Genomic DNA, 18,112 nt, shown 5'->3' on the forward strand with positions numbered 1-18,112 from the left:
CAGGGCTCAGTGGGGGCTGTTTACCCCGTGAAGCCCCAGGCGGAACAACCCCAGTGCCGGGGCCAGCTCTGGAGCCCTGGAGTCAGCCCCCACAGTAACTCCGGAGCTCTCTGTCTGCAGGGCCTGGAGGCTCCGGGGCGGGGCCGCTGATCTGCTCAGCTCGGGGCAGGAGCGTCCTCGCTGTCCTGGGCCCTCCCGGCCTCTGCCTGTCCCGGGGGAGGCCGGATCCTGGGCTGTGTCCCGGCGCCCTGTGCTCCGGGGCCTACGCTGGTGGATTCGCGCTCCCGCCCTGCAGCCCCCTCCACGGAGCCGCCGCCCGAGCCCCTCCGAGCTGCTCCGGGTCCCGCCGTGCGCGCTGCAGCCCTTAGGGAGCTCGGCGCACTCTCCCGGGGCGCAGGTGCCGGTTAGTGTCCCCGGGAGCCCGAGGGCATCCCCGCCCTCCTGGGTCCTGCTCTACCTCCCTGCGAGCCCCTTTCCGCCCGGGAAGGTCGGTGCAGCTCCTGCTTCTCCGGGACGGGGCTCTCCTGTCCTGGGGACACTCGCCCCGGCCTCAGCCCGGCTCCTCGCGGGGCCCCTCCCCCTTGGAGGCCTTTTGTTTCTTCATTTCTTTTTCACCGTCTTCCTACCTTGATAGAAGCGCGAACTCTTCTCACTGTAGCATTCCAGCTGGTCTCTCTTTAAATCCCAGGCTGAATTCGTAGATTTTCAGGATGATTTGAAGGTTATCTAGGTAATTTGGTGGGGACAGGTGATTTGGGGACCCTACTCTTCTGCCATCTTGCCCCTCCTCCCACTTAGGCCACATCTTCTTTATTCATTCAGCTTTTGATGGACACTGAGGCTCCTTCCAGAGTTTGGCTATTATGGACACTGCTGCGGTGAACATTGGGATGCAGGTGTCCTGCTGTTTCACTGCATCAGTATCTTTGGGGTAAATCCCCAGCACTGCAATTGCTGGGTCATAGGGCATGTTGAATAGCAGTGGTGAGTGGTCATCCCTGTTGTGTTCCTGATCTTACGGGAAAGGCTCCCAGTGTTTCCACATTGAGAATGATATTTGCTGTGGGCTTTTCATAGATGGATTTTAAGATGCTGAGGAATGTTCCCTCTATCCCTCCACTCTGAAGAGTTTTGATCAGGAATGAATGGATGGATTTGTCAAATGCTTTCTCTGCCTCTATTGAGAGGATCATATGGTTCTTGTTTTTTCTCTTGCTTGTATGATCTATCACATCGATTGCTTTATGAGTGTTGAACCAGACTTGCATTCCGGGGATAAATCCCACTTGATCATGGTGAATAATCCTAATGTACTGTTGTATCCTATTGGCTAGTATCTTGTTGAGAATTTTTGCATCCATGTTCATCAGGGATATTGGTCTGTAATTCTCCTTTTTGGTGGGGTCTTTGTCTGGTTTTGGAATTAAGGTGATGCTGGCCTCATAGAACGAGTTTGGAAGTACTCCATCTCTTTCTATCTTTCCGAACAGCTTTAGTAGAATCGGTATGGTTTCTTTTTTAAACGTTTGATAGAATTCCCCAGGGAAGCCATCTGGCCCTGGACTCTGGTGTCTTGGGAGGTTTTTGATGACTGCTTCAATTTCCTCCCTGGTTATTGGCCTGTTCAGGTTTTCTGTTTCTTCCTGTTCCAGTTTTGGTAGTTTGTGGTTTTCCAGAAATGCATCCATTTCTTCTAGATTGCCTAATTTATTGGCGTATAGTTGTTCATAATATGTTTTTAAAATCGTTTGTATTTCCTTGGTATTGGTGGTGATCTCTTTTATTTCATTCATGATTTTATTAATTTGAGTCTTTTTTTTCATAAGGCTGGCTAATGATTTATCTATCTATTAATTCTTTCAAAGAACCAACTCCTGGTTTTGTTGATCTGTTCCACAGTTCTTCTGGTCTCTATTTCACAGAGTTCTGTTCGAATCTTTATTAACTCTCTTCTTCTGCTGGGTGTAGGTTTTATTTGCTGTTCTTTCTCCAGTTCCTGTAGGTGTAAGGTTAGTATGTGTATTTGAGTTCTTTCCAGTTTTTTAGGGGTGCTTGTATTGCGATGTATTTCCCGTTCAGGACTGCTTTTGCTGTATCCAAAGATTTTGACCAGTTGTATCTTCATTTTCATTAGTTTCCATGAATCTTTTTAATTTTTCTCTAATTTCCTGGTTGACCACTTCATCTTTTAGCAGGGTGGTCTTTAACCTCCAATCCAAATTTGAATTTCTTCCAAATTTCTTCTTGTGATTGCATTCTAGTTTCAAAGCATTGTGGTCTGAAAATATGCAGGGGACAATCCCAGTATTTTGGTATCAGTTAAGACCTGATTTGTGCCCTAGTATGTGGTCTATTCTGGAGAAAGTTCCATGTGCACTTGAGAAGAATGTGTATTCAGTTGTGTTTGAATGTAAAGTTCTGTAAATATCTGTGAAATCCATCTGGTCCAGTGTATCATTTAAAGCTCTTGTTTCTTTGGAGATGTTGTACTTAGAAGATCTGTCATTTACAGAAAGCACCGTGTTGAAGTTTCCCAGTGTAAGTGTATTATTATCTAAGTATGTCTTTACTTTGGTTATTAATTGATTGATATACTTGGCAGCTCCCACATTAGGAGCATAAATATTCATGATTGTTAGTTCTTCTTGTTGGATAGACCCTTTAAGTGTGATATAGTGTCCCTTTTCATTGTTACTACAGTGTTTGGGATAAACTTTAATTTACCTGATATGAGGATGGCTACTCCAGGTTTCTTTTGAGGACCATTTGAATGGTAAATGATTCTGCAACCTTTCATTTTCATGCTGGAGGTGTCCTTAGGTCTAAAATGAGTCTCTTGTAGACAGCAAATAGATGGGTCTTGCTTTTTTATACAGTCCAAAACCGTGCATCTTGTGATAGAATCATTTAGCCCATTCACACTCAGAGTAACTATTGAAAGATATGAATTTAGTGTCGTTGTAATACCTACTCAGTCCCTGTTTTGTGGATTATTTCTTTGGGCTTCCTCTTTCTTTTACAGAATCCTCTTAATATTTCTTGCAGAGCTGGTTTGGTGGTCACATATTCTTTCAGTGTCTGCCTATCTTGCAAGCTATTTATCTCTCCTTCTATTCTGAATGAAAGCCTTGCTGGATAAAATATTCTTGGCTGCATGTTCTTCTCATTTAGGACCCTGAATATATCCTGCCAGCCCTTTCTGCCCTGCCAGGTCTCTGTGGAGAGGGCTGTTGTTAATCTAATATTTCTCCCCATATAAGTTACAGATCTCTTGTCTCTTGCTGCTTTAAGGATTTTATCTTTATCTTTGGAATTTGCAAGTTTCACTATTAAATGTTGGGGTGTTGAATGGTTTTTATTGATTTCAGGGGGAATCTCTCTATCTCCTGGATCTGAATGCCTATTTCCCTCCTCAAGTTAGGGAAGTTCTCAGCTATGATTTGTTCAAATACACTTTCTGGTCCTCTGTCCCTTTCAGCGCCCTCTGGAACCCCAATTAAATGTAGATTTTTCCTTCTGAGGCTGTCATTTATTTCCCTTAACCTTTCCTCATGATCTTTTAATTGTTTTTCTTTTTCCTCAGCTTCCTTCCTTGCCATCAACTTGTCTTCTATGTCACTTCCTCTTTCTTCTACCTCATTAACCCTCATCATTAGGACATCTAGTTTGGATTGCATCTCCATTAATTGATTTTTAATATTGGCCTGATTAGATCTAAATTCTGCAGTCATGAAGTCTCTTGAATCTTTTATGCTTTTTTCAGAGCTATCAGTAGATTTATAATTGTGCTTCTGAATTGGCTTTCTGACATTCAATTGTAATCCAAATTCTGTAACTCTGTGGGAGAGAGGACTGTTTCTGATTCTTTCTTTTATGGTGAGTTCTTCTTTCTAGTCATTTTGCTTCATGCAGAGTGGCTAAAAACGAGTTGTAATGGAAAAAGGATGAAAAAAAAAGAGAGAAAAACAAACAAACAAAAAAAAGGAAGGGTATCCTCTGATTCTACATATTGTAAGTCCCTTGACTTCCCTGGAGCTTTCCAGCGTTGCTCGGTCAAGAACTTGCTCTTCCCCTGTCCTTCCAGTTTGTCTTCTGGGGGAGGGGCCTGCTGTGCTGATTCTCAGGTGTGTGCACCTGGAGGAGATGCCCGTCCCCCGCCAGGTGCTGGGCTCAGTGGGGGTTGTTTACCCCGTGAGGCCCCTGCTCCCTGGCAGCCCTGCTCCCTCCCAGGCACAAGGTGACACCAGGAGGAACAACAGTGGCGGTGGCCAGCTCTCCAGCCCTGGAGTCAGCTCCCATGGGAACTACCACAGCTCCCAGTCCACACTGGCCAGGATGCTCCCGGGCGGGGGCACTGACCTGCACAGCTCAAGGGTGCTCGGTGGCAGGAGCGTCCTTGATGTTCTGTGTCCTCCTGGCCTCCACCTGTCCTAAGGGGAGTGCAGGATTCTGGGCTGAATCTACTGGAACCTTGGGTTCCGGGGCCTGCACTGCTGGAATCACGCTCCCAGGGCGCGCAGCCTCCTCTGCCCGGAGCCGCTGCCCGAGCTGTTCCTGGGCCTGCTGGCACACACTGCAGCCCTTTAGGGAGCTTGGCAGCGTGGTGTGGCGCACTCTCCCCTGGGGATCAGGTCCTCTGTTAGTGCCCCCGGGAGCCTGAGGGCATCCCCGCCCCTCCTGGGATCCTGCTCGAGCTCCCTGCAGGCGCCTTTCCGTTGGGAAGATTGGTAAAGCTCCTTCTTCTCCAGGATTGAGCCTTCCTGCCCTGGAGGCTCCCATTGTCCCCCTTAGCCTGGCTCCTCGTGGGGGGCCTTCCCACACTGGATTCTTTTTTATTTTTTCCGACTTCCTTCCATGTTAGAAGCATGAACTCGTCTCTCTGTAGCATTCCAGCTGTTCTCTTTAAAACTCAGGCCGCATTCGTAGGTTTTCAGAATGATTTGAAAATTATCTATGTAAGTGGTGGGGACAGGTAACTTGGGGACCCTACTTTTCCGCCAACTTGCCCCGCCCCCAATAGTCGGCCTTTCTTAATGTAATTTATACTCCTTGAAATTCTTTTAGATGGCTGAATAGTATCTTCTTTATCCATTCATCAGTCAATTGCCTTTTGGCCTCTTTCTATAATTTGGCATATATTGATGCTGCTGCTATAGACATCAGGATGAGTGTGTCCCTTTAAATCAATATTGTGTATTGTTTGTGTAAATACCTGGTAGTGCAATTGCTAGAGTGTAGGGTAGTTTTATTTTTAACTTTTGTTTTGGAAAATGTTTATTTATTTGAGAGAGAGAGAGGGGGGGGGCATCCCAAGCAGACTACAGGTGAGTGGGGAATCTGAAGTGGATCTTCATTCATCTCAAGACCCTGAGATCAGGACCTGAGCCAAACTGAAGAGTCAGATGCTCAACTGACTGTGCCACCCAGCTGCCCCATTCTTAACTTTCAGAGGAACTTCCATACTGTTTTCCAGTTGGCTGTACCAGTTTATATACCCACCAACAGTGCAAGAAGGTTCTCCTTTCTCCCCTCCTTGCCAACACCTGTTGTTTCCTGTGTTAATTTTAGCCATTCTGACAGATGTGAGGACATATCTCACTGTGATTTTTGACTTGTGTTGCCCTGATGATGAGTGATGTTGAACAACTTTCCATGTGTCTTTTAGCTATCTGAATGTTTACTTTGGAAAAGATCTGTTCATGTCCTCTGCTCATTTCTTAACTGGATTATTCGTTTTTTTGGTATTGAGTTTGACAAGTTCATTATAGATTTTGGATACTAATTTATCAGATATAGGTCATTGCAAATATTTTCTCCCATTGTGAAGGTTGCCTTTTAGTTTGTTGATTGTTTCCCTTGCTGTGCTGAAGCTTTTTATCTTGATGACGTCCCAATAGTTCATTTTTGCTTTTGTTTCCCTTGCCTCTGGAGACATGTCTAGCAAGAAGTTGCTGTGGCCGAGGTCAGAGAGGTTGCTGCCTGTGTTTTCTTCTAGGATTTTGATGGTTTCCTGTCTCATGCTTAAGTCTTTCATCACTTTTGAATTTGTGTATGATGTAGGAAAGTGGTGCAGTTTCATTCTTCTGCATGTTACTGTCCAGTTTTCCCAACACCATTGGTTGAAGACACTGTCTTTTTCCCCATTGGATATTCACCGTTCTTTATTGAAGATTGGTTGACCATATAGTTGTAGGTCCATTAATGGGTTTTATTCTGCTCCATTGGCCTATGTGTCTGTTTTTGTACCAGTACCAACTGTCTTATGACTACAGCTTTGAAATATAGCTTGATGTCTAGAATTGTGATGCGGCCAGCTTTGCTTTTCTTTTTCAAGATTGCTTTGGCTATGTGCAGTCTTATCTAGTTCCATAAAAATTTTAGGATTGCTTGTTCTACCTCTGTGAGATATGCTAGGAGTGTTTGGATAGGGATTGCATTAAATGTGTAGATTGTTTTCAGTAGTACGGACATTTTGACAATATTTGTTCTTCTAATCCAAGAGCATGGAATGTTTTTCCATTTCTTTGTGTCCTCTTCAATTTCTTTCATAAGTGTTCAATAGTTTTCAGAGTACGGATCCTTTACTTCTTTGGTTAGGTTTATTCCTAGGTATCCTATGGTTTTTAACACATCAACATAAAGTTTGGATTGTTTTGTTGACATAGGATTTTTTCTATTTACCAATGCTTTATTTAAAAACATACTAGAAGTTGGGATTTGCAAATGTTAACTTTTTTTTTTAAAGATTTTATTTATTTATTCATAGAGGCACAGAGAGAGAATGAGAAGCAGAGACACAGGCAGGAGGAGAAGCAGGCTCCATGCAGAGAGCCCGACGTGGGACTCGATCCAGGGTCTCCAGGACCACACCCTGGGCTGCAGGCGGTGTCAAACCGCTGTGCCACCGGGGCTGCCCCAAATGTTAACTTTTGTTTAATAATGTCTCCCTCGTTTTTAGTTCTTTGTGCAACACCTCATCAGATGCTGAATCACCTGAAATGATCATCGAATCTTTTCAACCTAATTATTTTGGTGTCTTATCCAAATGTTTTGTGGAAAATTGCCTCCGCATTCCCTTCCAACCAATGGAGCACAGACTTTCCAATAAGGAGCCCTAGTCAAGAACTATCAGCTTGGAGTAATAGTCAAGCTATATTTGAACAAACTCAGGAATCTTTCTTCCAAATAGTGTGTCACTGTGTGTGGGAGAAGGTGGGAACAAAAAAAGAAATGCAAAGGAACCCAGTCTTTGTAACCATGTGTCTGTCACTACTTAAGAGATATTTTCCCAGTGTCCTTCTCACAGCTGCCTTCACCTCTTTATTCTTTAGGCTGTAGATGAGGGGATTCAGCAAGGGTGTTACAGCACTGTACTGCAAGGACAGGAGCAAATCCAGGGAGGAACCAGTTGTGGGCATAAGGTAGCGAATCAAACCTGAGCCAAAAAATAGGGTCACTGCAATGAGGTGGGAGGAGCAGGTGGAGAAAGTCTTGCTTCTGCCTGAGGTGGAGCTGATGCTCAGGATGGTGGAGACGATACGGGCATAGGAGAAGAAGATTGGGAGGAAGGTCCCAAGGCCATGCAGTAAGGTGGAGCAGATCAAGATGTCAACATTGATGGAAATATCTGAGCAAGAGAGAGGGAAGAGGGAGGGCAGTTCGCAGGTGTAGTGCTGTATGGTTTGGGCCTCACAGAAGTCCAGGTTAATAGCCAAGAGCACAATGATAAATGCATTGAGACAGGCCAGACCCCATGAGATCAACACCAGCTTCACACAGAACTGGGTGCTCATCACCTGGCCATAGAGCAGTGGGTGGCAGATGGCAGCATAGCGGTCATAGGCCATCACTGAGAGCAGAAAGGCTTCGGTCCCTGGTGTGATAAACACAAAGAACACCTGGGTGAGGCAGCCCTCCACTGAGATGGTTCTCTTCTCAGACAGAAGGTCCTTCAGGAGCTTGGGCACAGTGACAGAAGAGAAGCAGAGGTCTAGGAAGGACAGGTTACTCAGGAAGAAGTACATGGGAGTGTGGAGGCGGGAATCAGCCCTGATCACCAGCAGCATCATCAGGTTCCCCATCACAGTCAGGAGGTAGATCCCCAGGAAGAACACAAAGAGCAGAGCTTCAATGTAGGGGTCGTCGGACAGCCCAAGGAGAATGAACTCCGTGATGGTGCTGTGGTTCCTCCAGGCCATTTGTGGAGGGGGTTTCCCTGGAGTAATAGAGAAATAGCGATGAGATCCCTCTCCTTCACGTCATCACTCCTCTTACCATACATGCTTCCCTGCTTCCCTATACTCTGTGCGGACATCTCAAGGCTGCCCTCACTGTCTATCGGGAAGAATTTTTATCTTGTTTGGTTATAACTGATCTGGTTCACAGTGTTTGCACAGTTCAGAGAATCTTCTTCTTCTTCCATAGGGATTTACCTGGAAAAATGAGTCTTGCTGGTTCACCTCCACATCCCTGCATTAAGATTCTATTGCAATATTCTAGCATTTAGAAACCTAAAAATTCTAGCATGTATCTGCAGGGATCTTCTAAACCTTTCTCTTCAAATTCTGAATGATAATTTTTTTTCAATCATTAATGTCCCCTTACCAGAGTTGCCATCCATTAGGCAAAGTAGGTGCCTATCTTACATGGCCGATGAAAAAAATACATTTCTTTTAACATCAGAAGAAAAAGTGAACATAGTACAGTCTGGATTGTATCCATTTTTAAAACTGCTTCAATAGTATATATTATAATAATTTTTATGGAAAGGGGTCTATGAAGGCAAAAGTACCTGGGGCCATGGAAGTCATAATGTGTCACTGCTCTCTACTTCATAACAAGCATTTAAGTAAAATAAAACTCTATTAAATACACTTCTCAATGACCATCTCAATTGTTTCAAAGTAGTTCCATAAGATTGGAGAAGGAATTATTAGCCTCCGGATAAGGAAGTTTATCCCCATTTTACCTGTGAGAAGTCTCATATTAAGGGATATTTGCAACGTCATGTTACAGTAAGTAGAGGAAGAAGGAAATAAACGCCATTATTTTTCTAATTACAATGCAATTTCTAGGCTTAGTCCACATCATGAGGAACACTTTTCTTACCTGGACCTTTAAATTCTTCCTCATCTGCCCTTAAACTTTTGGCCATTATGGCTGCTTTTGATACCAGAAAAGTCTGTTTGTTTCTGTGTATTTGCTCACCTTCTCCTCTATATGTTCTCCTCTTAATTCCAGAGATGCAGACTCTCATGGGCCTTCCAATGTCACCTATAGCCCTGCTCAATTCCTTATAGCCTGACACACTTCACCCTCCTTGAACTCCCAGCTCTCTGTTCAAATCTCGGGGCCATCTGCTCTCAGGTGCCTTATGTGATGGTCTGATTCTGTGTCTGGCTCATGGGGGACACCTATCTGGGTTCCCCCCCCACCCCTGATGTGAGCTCCATGAGAACAAGGCCACAATTCAACAAGCAGTCACAAACCAGCATATCTCGGGCTCTGTCCCACTCATTAGCTTCTGATTACCTCTCCAATCTCTGTCCAATTGAGGCATCTCCTGTGTTCCTCAGAGACCTCTTGACCATGCTCAGCACAATCTCATCCCTTCCTCCATGGGCCCCACAGCACTGGCGCCTGGAGGCACACGGTAGACATGGCTGTCTTCCACTGTTGCCTGACACCCCACTCACAAAGATTGGAGGCCAAGCTGCTCAAATTCAAGGTTGTTATCATAAGCACAGAGCTCATCAGGTCATGCTGCTGCTATCCTCTCTCCCCTGCTCTCATACTGATAGAATCCAAGGGCTCTGTGGCCAGCATTGCAAGAGTATGCTTGTGTTCTTATTGTGGACATGTTATTCCTCTATGGCCCCCCTCTAGGGTCAGATGCAAATTTTCTTTTAAACAAAGTTTTTTTGGATCCCTTTCTCCAGATTTCAGCTGTGTAACCAGGAGGAGTAGATGGTGAGCCATTTAGGTAAATGAGGATACTAAGATTCATTTTGACCCCTAACTTCTTGGACTATGTAGGGAGTCACTGTCCTATGAGAAGATTCCTTCCTCACTTGGACATTTAAAGCTAACTGATCAGTATTCTTTTTTGTCTGTCAATCCACAGTCTGATCCCACAGTAGGCTTCTGTCCTTATAGAACTATTTATCACACTGACCCAGCGAACCCTGCTTCTGACCCTTTGGGCTTTGATAGCAATGTATGACTAGGTGCTAAGTTATATTAAGGAAAGCCTAACTTCTGATTCAATTAACAAATCCACTAGTCCCACCTCAGTCCATCTTAGCCCTGAGTCTAGGTTACCTGTGTGCCAGGACAGATAGTGAGATGTTCACTCTTATGTGCCTGCAGGATATTAGCTTTGTTCCAGTGATGGTGAAGCATAACTGGTTGGAGAAGTTACTTTTGAGAATCCTGCATGGATAAAATTGCAGATACTGCTGAGAGCAAACTCTGGGTGAATCTATGCAATCCACACAAAATGATATGATAAATGGAAGCCATTCTTTTCAAAGACTCATGTATTTCAAAATATTTATGGATATGTCTACCTTGAAAATCACTTCCTTTCTTCCACTGACACTCACAAAGGGTACCGGGCTACAGTACCCACAGGGGGTTCAAGTTGTCATCTGAAGAACACTGTAGTAGTTGTGTAGAATCCTTTTCTGTCCTGATGTAGGTTGTATTATGTATAAACAAAGACACCAGTTCCTTCTCTCATGTGATTTTCAGGTGGCTCACAGAATGGAATCTTCCTCCCCATTACCAATTTTGAACAATACTTCATTTTGATGTCTGGGATTTCTTTAGTGAACAGGGACTATTCTTAGTATTTACATCCTGGGTTTATTAAGCTTTAAAATAAAACACTTGCAGTCACCCTTCTGAAGGGAAGATATTGGCTTCATTTAATCCTGAGCTATACCAGACCAATGCCAGATGCAGAACATAGATCATGAGCAAGAGAGGATTGAGGGAAAGTAGGGAGACTGGTGATGGAGGGTTGGGAGTTGTTAAAGGAGGGGATTTCAGCAGTGTCTTCGATGAACACCTGCGTCATTATTTTGCCACCTGGGACACTTCACATTCATCGGACACCTGGATATTTGATCAATTTCTCTTGCAAAGCTATATGGCAGGATATCGGGTATGTATATGATTTTGTGGCTTTCAGGAGGTTAACTAAGATCAGCATCTTCTCCAATGGAGCTGCTAATATAGCAAATCACAGATTTATTTTTCAGACTTAAGGATGAAGCCCAAAGTTGAGAACAACTCTGCTGGAGCTATGATCACAAAATCTTGCCCACAGAGGAAGCCTTTGACAGCCAGTTTCCGTTAAGAGAGAGTGTTTGGCGTGTGGAAAACTTACTTGCATACTGGCTGCTTAAAGCTGTCTTTGGAATGAAGAAATGCCTGAAGGTTGTGTGCAGAAGGTCAGGCTAGACAAGGTGGTTCTAGGGATCCTGTGAGCTGGTCTGTGGCATGCAGACCCTCGGTGCTAGGTGCATGGGATGAAATCTGTTTCTGGGAGAAGCGTATCAGCACTGGAAGCAGGTGGGAATTGAGACAAACTTGATCCACTTGAAGTGATTCTCAGAGCTGTTTTCTGCTCTCCTCTCTCACACTATTCACAGTGTCTCACGGTGACTAGTTCTCAGGTGACTTGAATATCAAGGAAAGGAAGTCTACTGTGCTTCTACTGTTGTACTGAGCAGGCAGGAAAACAGGTGGCTCCAACAGTGTGAGCCCTATCTCTGATGCCCTCTTTTCATCCAGCTGTCAGCCTTTTTCAATGCTTTGGGATCCTGAAGCATGAGAGGATTGATGCCTAGACTTTAAGGTGTCACTGTCTTCAGGTGAGGTAGGGATGGAGAGAATGTGTCCAAGGCAGCTGGTACAAAGCACCGTTTGGACAGAGAGAGATATAGAGTCCCACCCGGGGAGATGGTCTGCCAAGGAGTGAGGTGTTCCCACCTGTAGCTTAGGGACAAGGAATGTGTGGAGCAGGAGCCTGAGGCTTTAGGACCAATGGAAGGGATCCTGAGGTGGAGATGGAGGAGAAAACCCCCCCAGCAGAATTGAAACATTCAGAGAGCATCCCAGGCAGAAAAATAGGAGGACCACCAGAGACACAGAGAAGATATTACCATCTCCTGGCTTTTCTTGGAGGAGGCAACTCCACGTGTTCCATCCTTGCCATCAGGACCAGACACTTGGTAGGTAATCCCAATAAGAGAAGCCCTGTGACAAGCACCTCTTTACAGAGCACATAGCCTGTTCCCTTGGCTGTCAGTGAGTGAAGGAAGTTAGAATAGGGGAAGCTCTGGAAGCACTGGATCTATCAGAGCATCAGGATTATTTTCCAGAACCCCTAAATAGAGGGGTGTCATTCTGCAATGGAGGCCACTCTATGGAAGGACAGGGACAACATTTCCAAACAGCTCATATTCTGAACAACAGACACACATTTCATGAATACCTTCTCTCCTGATCTCAGGGGCAGTAGTGTGCTAGGTCTTGCTTTATGCTCGCTGTGCTTCTGAATGCTCTTCTCAGAGTGTCACTTAAGGAAGGAAGAATTGACCCGAACCAATCAAAAGGCTGCCTGTACTTCAGCAGCCATGGGGTGGTGTGGGCCCCCTGGGGAAGCTGGGCTGCTGCCCTGTAATCCCTGAAGTCCCAGCCTGAAGCTGAGCTCTGGACTCAGTAACCACAGCTTGCACTTAACTAGAAAGGTAAATGTAGTCTGAGGTACAGGAGTTGTCTCCAGGGTGATATTTCAATTTTCTGAATTAAGGCAATTATTTAAAGTCTAGGAGAGGACAGCGGGAGGCCAGAACACCTGTGCCTTCTTGCCTGTAGCCTTTTGTTTCTCTTGGGCCCTGTAAATGTCATTCCTTGAGTAAGGTTACATCAGACCTGAAATCCTGATTGCTTAATATGTGACAGCGCCTCAGCTAATGAAAATCTCACTTCTAGGAAGCTAGCAGGACTCCTTGTAATAAAGGCCATTTTAGTGTGATTTTTGGTATTTGGATGCTTTGATCCTTGGCTGGCACTGCATCTGTAAAATATGAGTGTAAGTAAGGTAAGAGGCAGTTTGGGATTTGACATGAATAGGTGAGCAGTGGAATAGCTGCTGGAGCCCTAGAGCACTTTGGCTCAGCCTGGAAGGGACAGGAAAAGGGTCTTATGTGGTGGAGGACATCTTTTGAGCCCCCAGGGAACATGGAGGAGGTCCTCTTTTATATATATATTTTATTGTGAATGATTATGCTTTATTGGAGAGACCTGCCCAACAAATGACGGCAGCCCAGTGGGCATCTTACACTTCCTACTTTGGCTAAGAAAGATCAACTGGAACCCAGGTTCCTCTGGGCAACTTTATATTCTCATCCCTCAAAAGGGTGGTGGGGGAAACTTCCAACCATTTCCTTCAGGCACTTCTAGTCTATTAGAGATCAAGCCCCTCAGATGTAACTTTTTGTTTTCCATAAAGAAAATTTCATTACATTTTTTGAGGTCTTCATTTGTTACTTGCATTCTAAGTTCTTTCAAGGCCATCAGACCAGCTTCTGTATGGATTGCCTGATGTCAGCCCCACAGAGGTCATCTTTAGCCATGATCAAGTCATCCAGGGTTACATCGTCAGCCAACATCACCCTGCTTGTGGAATCTGACAGATGTACTTCTAGTCCTTTTCGGGGCAAGGATAGTTCAATTATCCTGTCCATGAGACCTGGTCTGACAAGCACTGGATCCAAAGTTTCTGTTTGGTTTGTGACCGTGACATTTTCTTTCTCTCTCTCTCTCTTTTTTTTTTTTTTTTTTGTAAAATAAATTTATTTTTTATTGGTGTTCAATTTGCCAACATATAGAATAATACCTAGTGCTCATCCCGTCAAGTGCCCACCTCAGTGCCTGTCAGTCACCCAGTCACCCCCACCCTCTGTCCACCTCCCCTTCCACCACCCCTAGTTCGTTTTCCAGAGTTAGGAGTCTCTCATGTTCTGTCTCCCTTTCTGATATTTCCCACTCATTTTTTCTCCTTTCCCCTTTATTCCCTTCCACCACTTTTTATATTCCCCAAATGAATGAGACCATATAATGTTTGTCCTTCTCCGATTGACTTATTTCACTCAGCATAATACCCTCCAGTTCCATCCCCGTCGAAGCAAATGGTGGGTATTTGTCGTTTCTAATGGCTGAGTAATATTCCATTGCATACACAAACCACATCTTCTTTATCCATTCATCTTTCGATGGACACCGAGGCTCCTTCCACAGTTTGGCTATTGTGGACATTGCTGCTAGAAACATCGGGGTGCAGGTGTCCTGGTATTTCATTGCATCTGTATCTTTGGGGTAAATCCCCAGCAGTGCAATTGCTGGGTCATAGGGCAGGTCTATTTTTAACTCTGAGGAACCTCCACACAGTTTTCCAGAGTGGCTGCAACAGTTCACATTCCCACCAACAGTGCAGGAGGGTTCCCCTTTCTCCACCTCCTCTCCAACATTTGTGGTTTCCTGCCTTGTTAATTTTCCCCATTCTCACTGGTGTGACGTGCTATCTCATTGTGGTTTTGTTTTGTATTTCCCTGATGGCAAGTGATGCAGAGCATTTTCTCATGTGCGTGTTGGCCATGTCTATGTCTTCCTCTGTGAGATTTCTGTTCATGTCTTTTGCCCATTTCATGATTGGATTGTTTGTTTCTTTGCTGTTGAGTTTAATAAGTTCTTTATAGATCTTGGAAACTAGCCCTTTATCTGATATGTCATTTGCAAATATCTTCTCCCATTCTGTAGGTTGTCTTTTAGTTTTGTGGACTGTATCCTTTGCTGTGCAAAAGCTTCGTATCTTGATGAAGTCCCAATAGTTCATTTTTGCTTTTGTTTCTCTTGCCTTCGTGGATGTATCTTGCAAGAAGTTACCTTGGCCGAGTTCAAAAAGGGTGTTGCCTGTGTTCTCCTCTAGGATTTTGATGGAATCTTGTCTCACATTTAGATCTTTCATCCATTTTGAGTTTATCCTTGTGTATGGTGAAAGAGAGTGGTCTAGTTTCATTCTTCTGCATGTGGATGTCCAATTTTCCCAGCACCATTTATTGAAGAGACTGTCTTTCTTCCAGTGGATAGTCTTTCCTCTTTTATTGAATATTAGTTGACCATAAATTTGAGGGTCCACTTCTGGGTTCTCTATTCTGTTCCATTGATCTATGTGTCTGTTTTTGTGCCAGTACCACACTGTCTTGATGACCACCGCCTTGTAGTACAACCTGAAATCTGGCATTGTGATGCCCACAGCTATAGTTTTCTTTTTTAAAATTCCCCTGGAAAAAAAATAAAATTCCCCTGGCTATTCAAGGTCTTTTCTGATTCCACACAAATCTTAAAATAATTTGTTCCAAATCTCTGAAGATAGTCCATGGTATTTTGATAGGGATTGCATTAAATGTGTAAATTGCCCTAGGTAGCATAGATATTTTCACAATATTAATTCTTCCAATCCGTGAGCATGGAATATTTTTCCATTTCTTTGTGTCTTCCTCAATTTCTTTCAGAAGTGTTCTATAGTTTTTAGGGTATAGATCCTTTACCTCTTTGGCTAGGTTTATTCCTAGGTATCTTATGCTTTTGGGTGCAATTGTAAATGGGATTGACTCCTTAATTTCTCTTTCTTCAGTCTCATTGTTAGTGTATAGAAATGCCACTGACTTCTGGGCATTGATTTTGTATCCTGTCACCCTGCCGAATTGCTGTATGAGTTCTAGCATTCTTGGGGTTGAGTCTTTTGGGTTTTCTATGTAAAGTATAATGTCATTGGCGAAGAGGGAGAGTTTAACTTCTTCTTTGCCAATTTGAATGCATTTTATTTCTTTTTATTGTCTGATTGCTGAGGCTAGGACTGACAGTGACATTTTCATGTCACCTCTCAGATCAAATCTATCCAACTGGTTCAAGAGTTCCAACACTGTTCATTGAATTTCTCTCTTACCACTGGCTCCTGAGTCACATATTTTTGTTCCAATAGTGCCAATTTCATCAATAAAGATGATGGATGATGCATGTTCTTCCATATATGGAAAAAATTCCCGAATGAGATTGGGCTGCTCCTCTAGGTACTTCTTTATAACTCCAGAGCCAGCCACTCTCAGGAAAGTGTCTGAAGTTTTGGTTTGCTACTGCTTTAGTTAATAAGGTTTTGCCTGTGCCAGTTGGACTATAGAGAATGACCCTCTTTGGGGACTTTATACCTACCTCTTCATAATACTCAGAATGAGTAAGATGAAGCTCCACAGATGCCCTAATGTCCTCGATTTGGTTGTCCAACTCCCTAATATCAGCATAGGTTTCCTGGGAGTCTTTTTCTACCTTCATCACGGTGACCAAGTCCTTTTCTACCTTCTTCATTATGAGCTCCCATGTGAGAGCATGCACCTTGTGGTTGAGCAGGGTAGAGCATCCTGGTTCCAGCAGATCCTTATCTACATGGCAAAGAATGCTGTGTAGTATTCCAAAATGGAATATCTATAGGAATATGTTTTTACCTGTAAGTATTGTTTATGCCTAGAGAGCAGAAGAAGTTCAGAATGTAGAGTGAAATGGTAAACAATTATGACTGAGGGTCCAGGGAAAGGTGGTCAAAGATCACACAACCCAAACACACACATGTAAGTCCAGGTTCAGAAGTTATCCTTATAGAGTATTTCATGGGAACTAAGAAAAGCATTAAAGTCAAGTCATGTGCATAATTAGAAAGAGTTTTGGGCATGGAAGAAAGGATTAAGTGATTCTCTGTCAAGTGTAAAGGAAGTTCATGGACTACAATCTTCTTGTTAGGTTTAAGGAGAAAGGAGACTTTAGTTGTGAGGGGTCAAGCTATGTTTGAAGCATAAACTAAATTTCTTGGAGGTTAATGTCCTGGGTACAGAAATGGAGAGAGTAGGGAGGGCTTGTGAGTACAATGAAAGAACAAATGACAAGTCTCTGAGGGTGCAGACATGTGAGCTGCTAAAATCAATGCACAGAAATAAATCAAGTGAAGCTTCCGGGGGATTGATGGTGATGGACAGAAGGAAGGGATGGACTGAAGAATTTAGAATTTCTAGAAAGCCATAGCGCAGGTGAAAAATGAAGAGTTAGGAGGATAGAAGATTACCATCAGAGGTTAGAGACAATAGTGGTGGAATCATTCAGATAAGATGAATGTTTGGGTCTCAAGGGTCACCTTGTGAGTACAGGGCTGAAATCAAGTTGAGCAATGGGGGCTTAGGTTAGATCTTACAGGAATTTGAGATCAGAGTATTGGATGACTTACCAACATTAATGCTGAAGTTGGTGGTTAAGACATTGGGAGTGGGATTTACAAAACTCTGTGAACCCAACACCAAAGTGCAGTAGCAGTTGGAGGAGGCTGAGGACAGTGGGTACATCAAAACAATGGGGGCAAACAGAGGGTGTGTTTTAGAGATGACCTCTCAACCTCTGGCTTTGCTACACCTGGAGTGTGGTAGCCCAACCTCTGTTCTCTGATAGCCCTGTAACCTGCGTGTAGACCTTCATAATGCTCAAGTCTACCTTGGTCCTGGGTGATTAGTCTAGGACGGGGGAATGGACTTCATCAGCCTAATACAAAGTGCTTCCTTGGCTCTCACCACCTTTAAGTACAGTCATGTCTTTTTCTCCTTGTTAAAAAACCTTCAAGGACCACATCCCTTCTCGTGACTTTTCTCTTTGATTCTCTAAATCGAAACACCTCAAGAGTGTGGTGTGAAGTAACTGCCTTCTTTTTGTGTTCTTTTACTCAACATATTGAAGTCTGGCTTCCACTGACAACCACTGCCACTGGTACCAATTTTACATGTTTAGGGAAGAGATTATTTCAGAGCACCAATTCTACATTGGGTGTAGAATGCCCAGGTTTAAATTGGTCCAAACCAGTTTTGGACGCTAATCACTAAAAAGCCCATGTATATAAATGTGCACTGGCCTGAAATCTCTACTAACATTTTTCCCTTTTAGCATTTTCAGGGTTTAAGACCCAACACAGCTTTACGTGTTAGATCAGCAAACACTGTAGATTCTTAAA

At 43.8% G+C, this 18,112-nt stretch overlaps 1 protein-coding gene and 1 pseudogene across 1 annotated transcript; both read right to left on the reverse strand.

Moving 5' to 3' along the window:
- LOC144297570 (26S proteasome regulatory subunit 4-like) overlaps window positions 1–18,112 on the reverse strand; it is a 52,006-nt pseudogene that overhangs the window by 12,521 nt on the left and 21,373 nt on the right.
- LOC144297696 (olfactory receptor 8S1-like) lies at window positions 7,194–8,198 on the reverse strand. The gene has a single exon (XM_077871892.1). It carries the CDS (start codon window positions 8,196–8,198, stop codon window positions 7,194–7,196), a length of 1,005 nt encoding a protein of 334 aa, XP_077728018.1.

The sequence above is a fragment of the Canis aureus genome, chromosome 25 (genome assembly GCF_053574225.1).
Source record: "Canis aureus isolate CA01 chromosome 25, VMU_Caureus_v.1.0, whole genome shotgun sequence".
NCBI classification, from domain to species: Eukaryota; Metazoa; Chordata; class Mammalia; order Carnivora; family Canidae; genus Canis; species Canis aureus.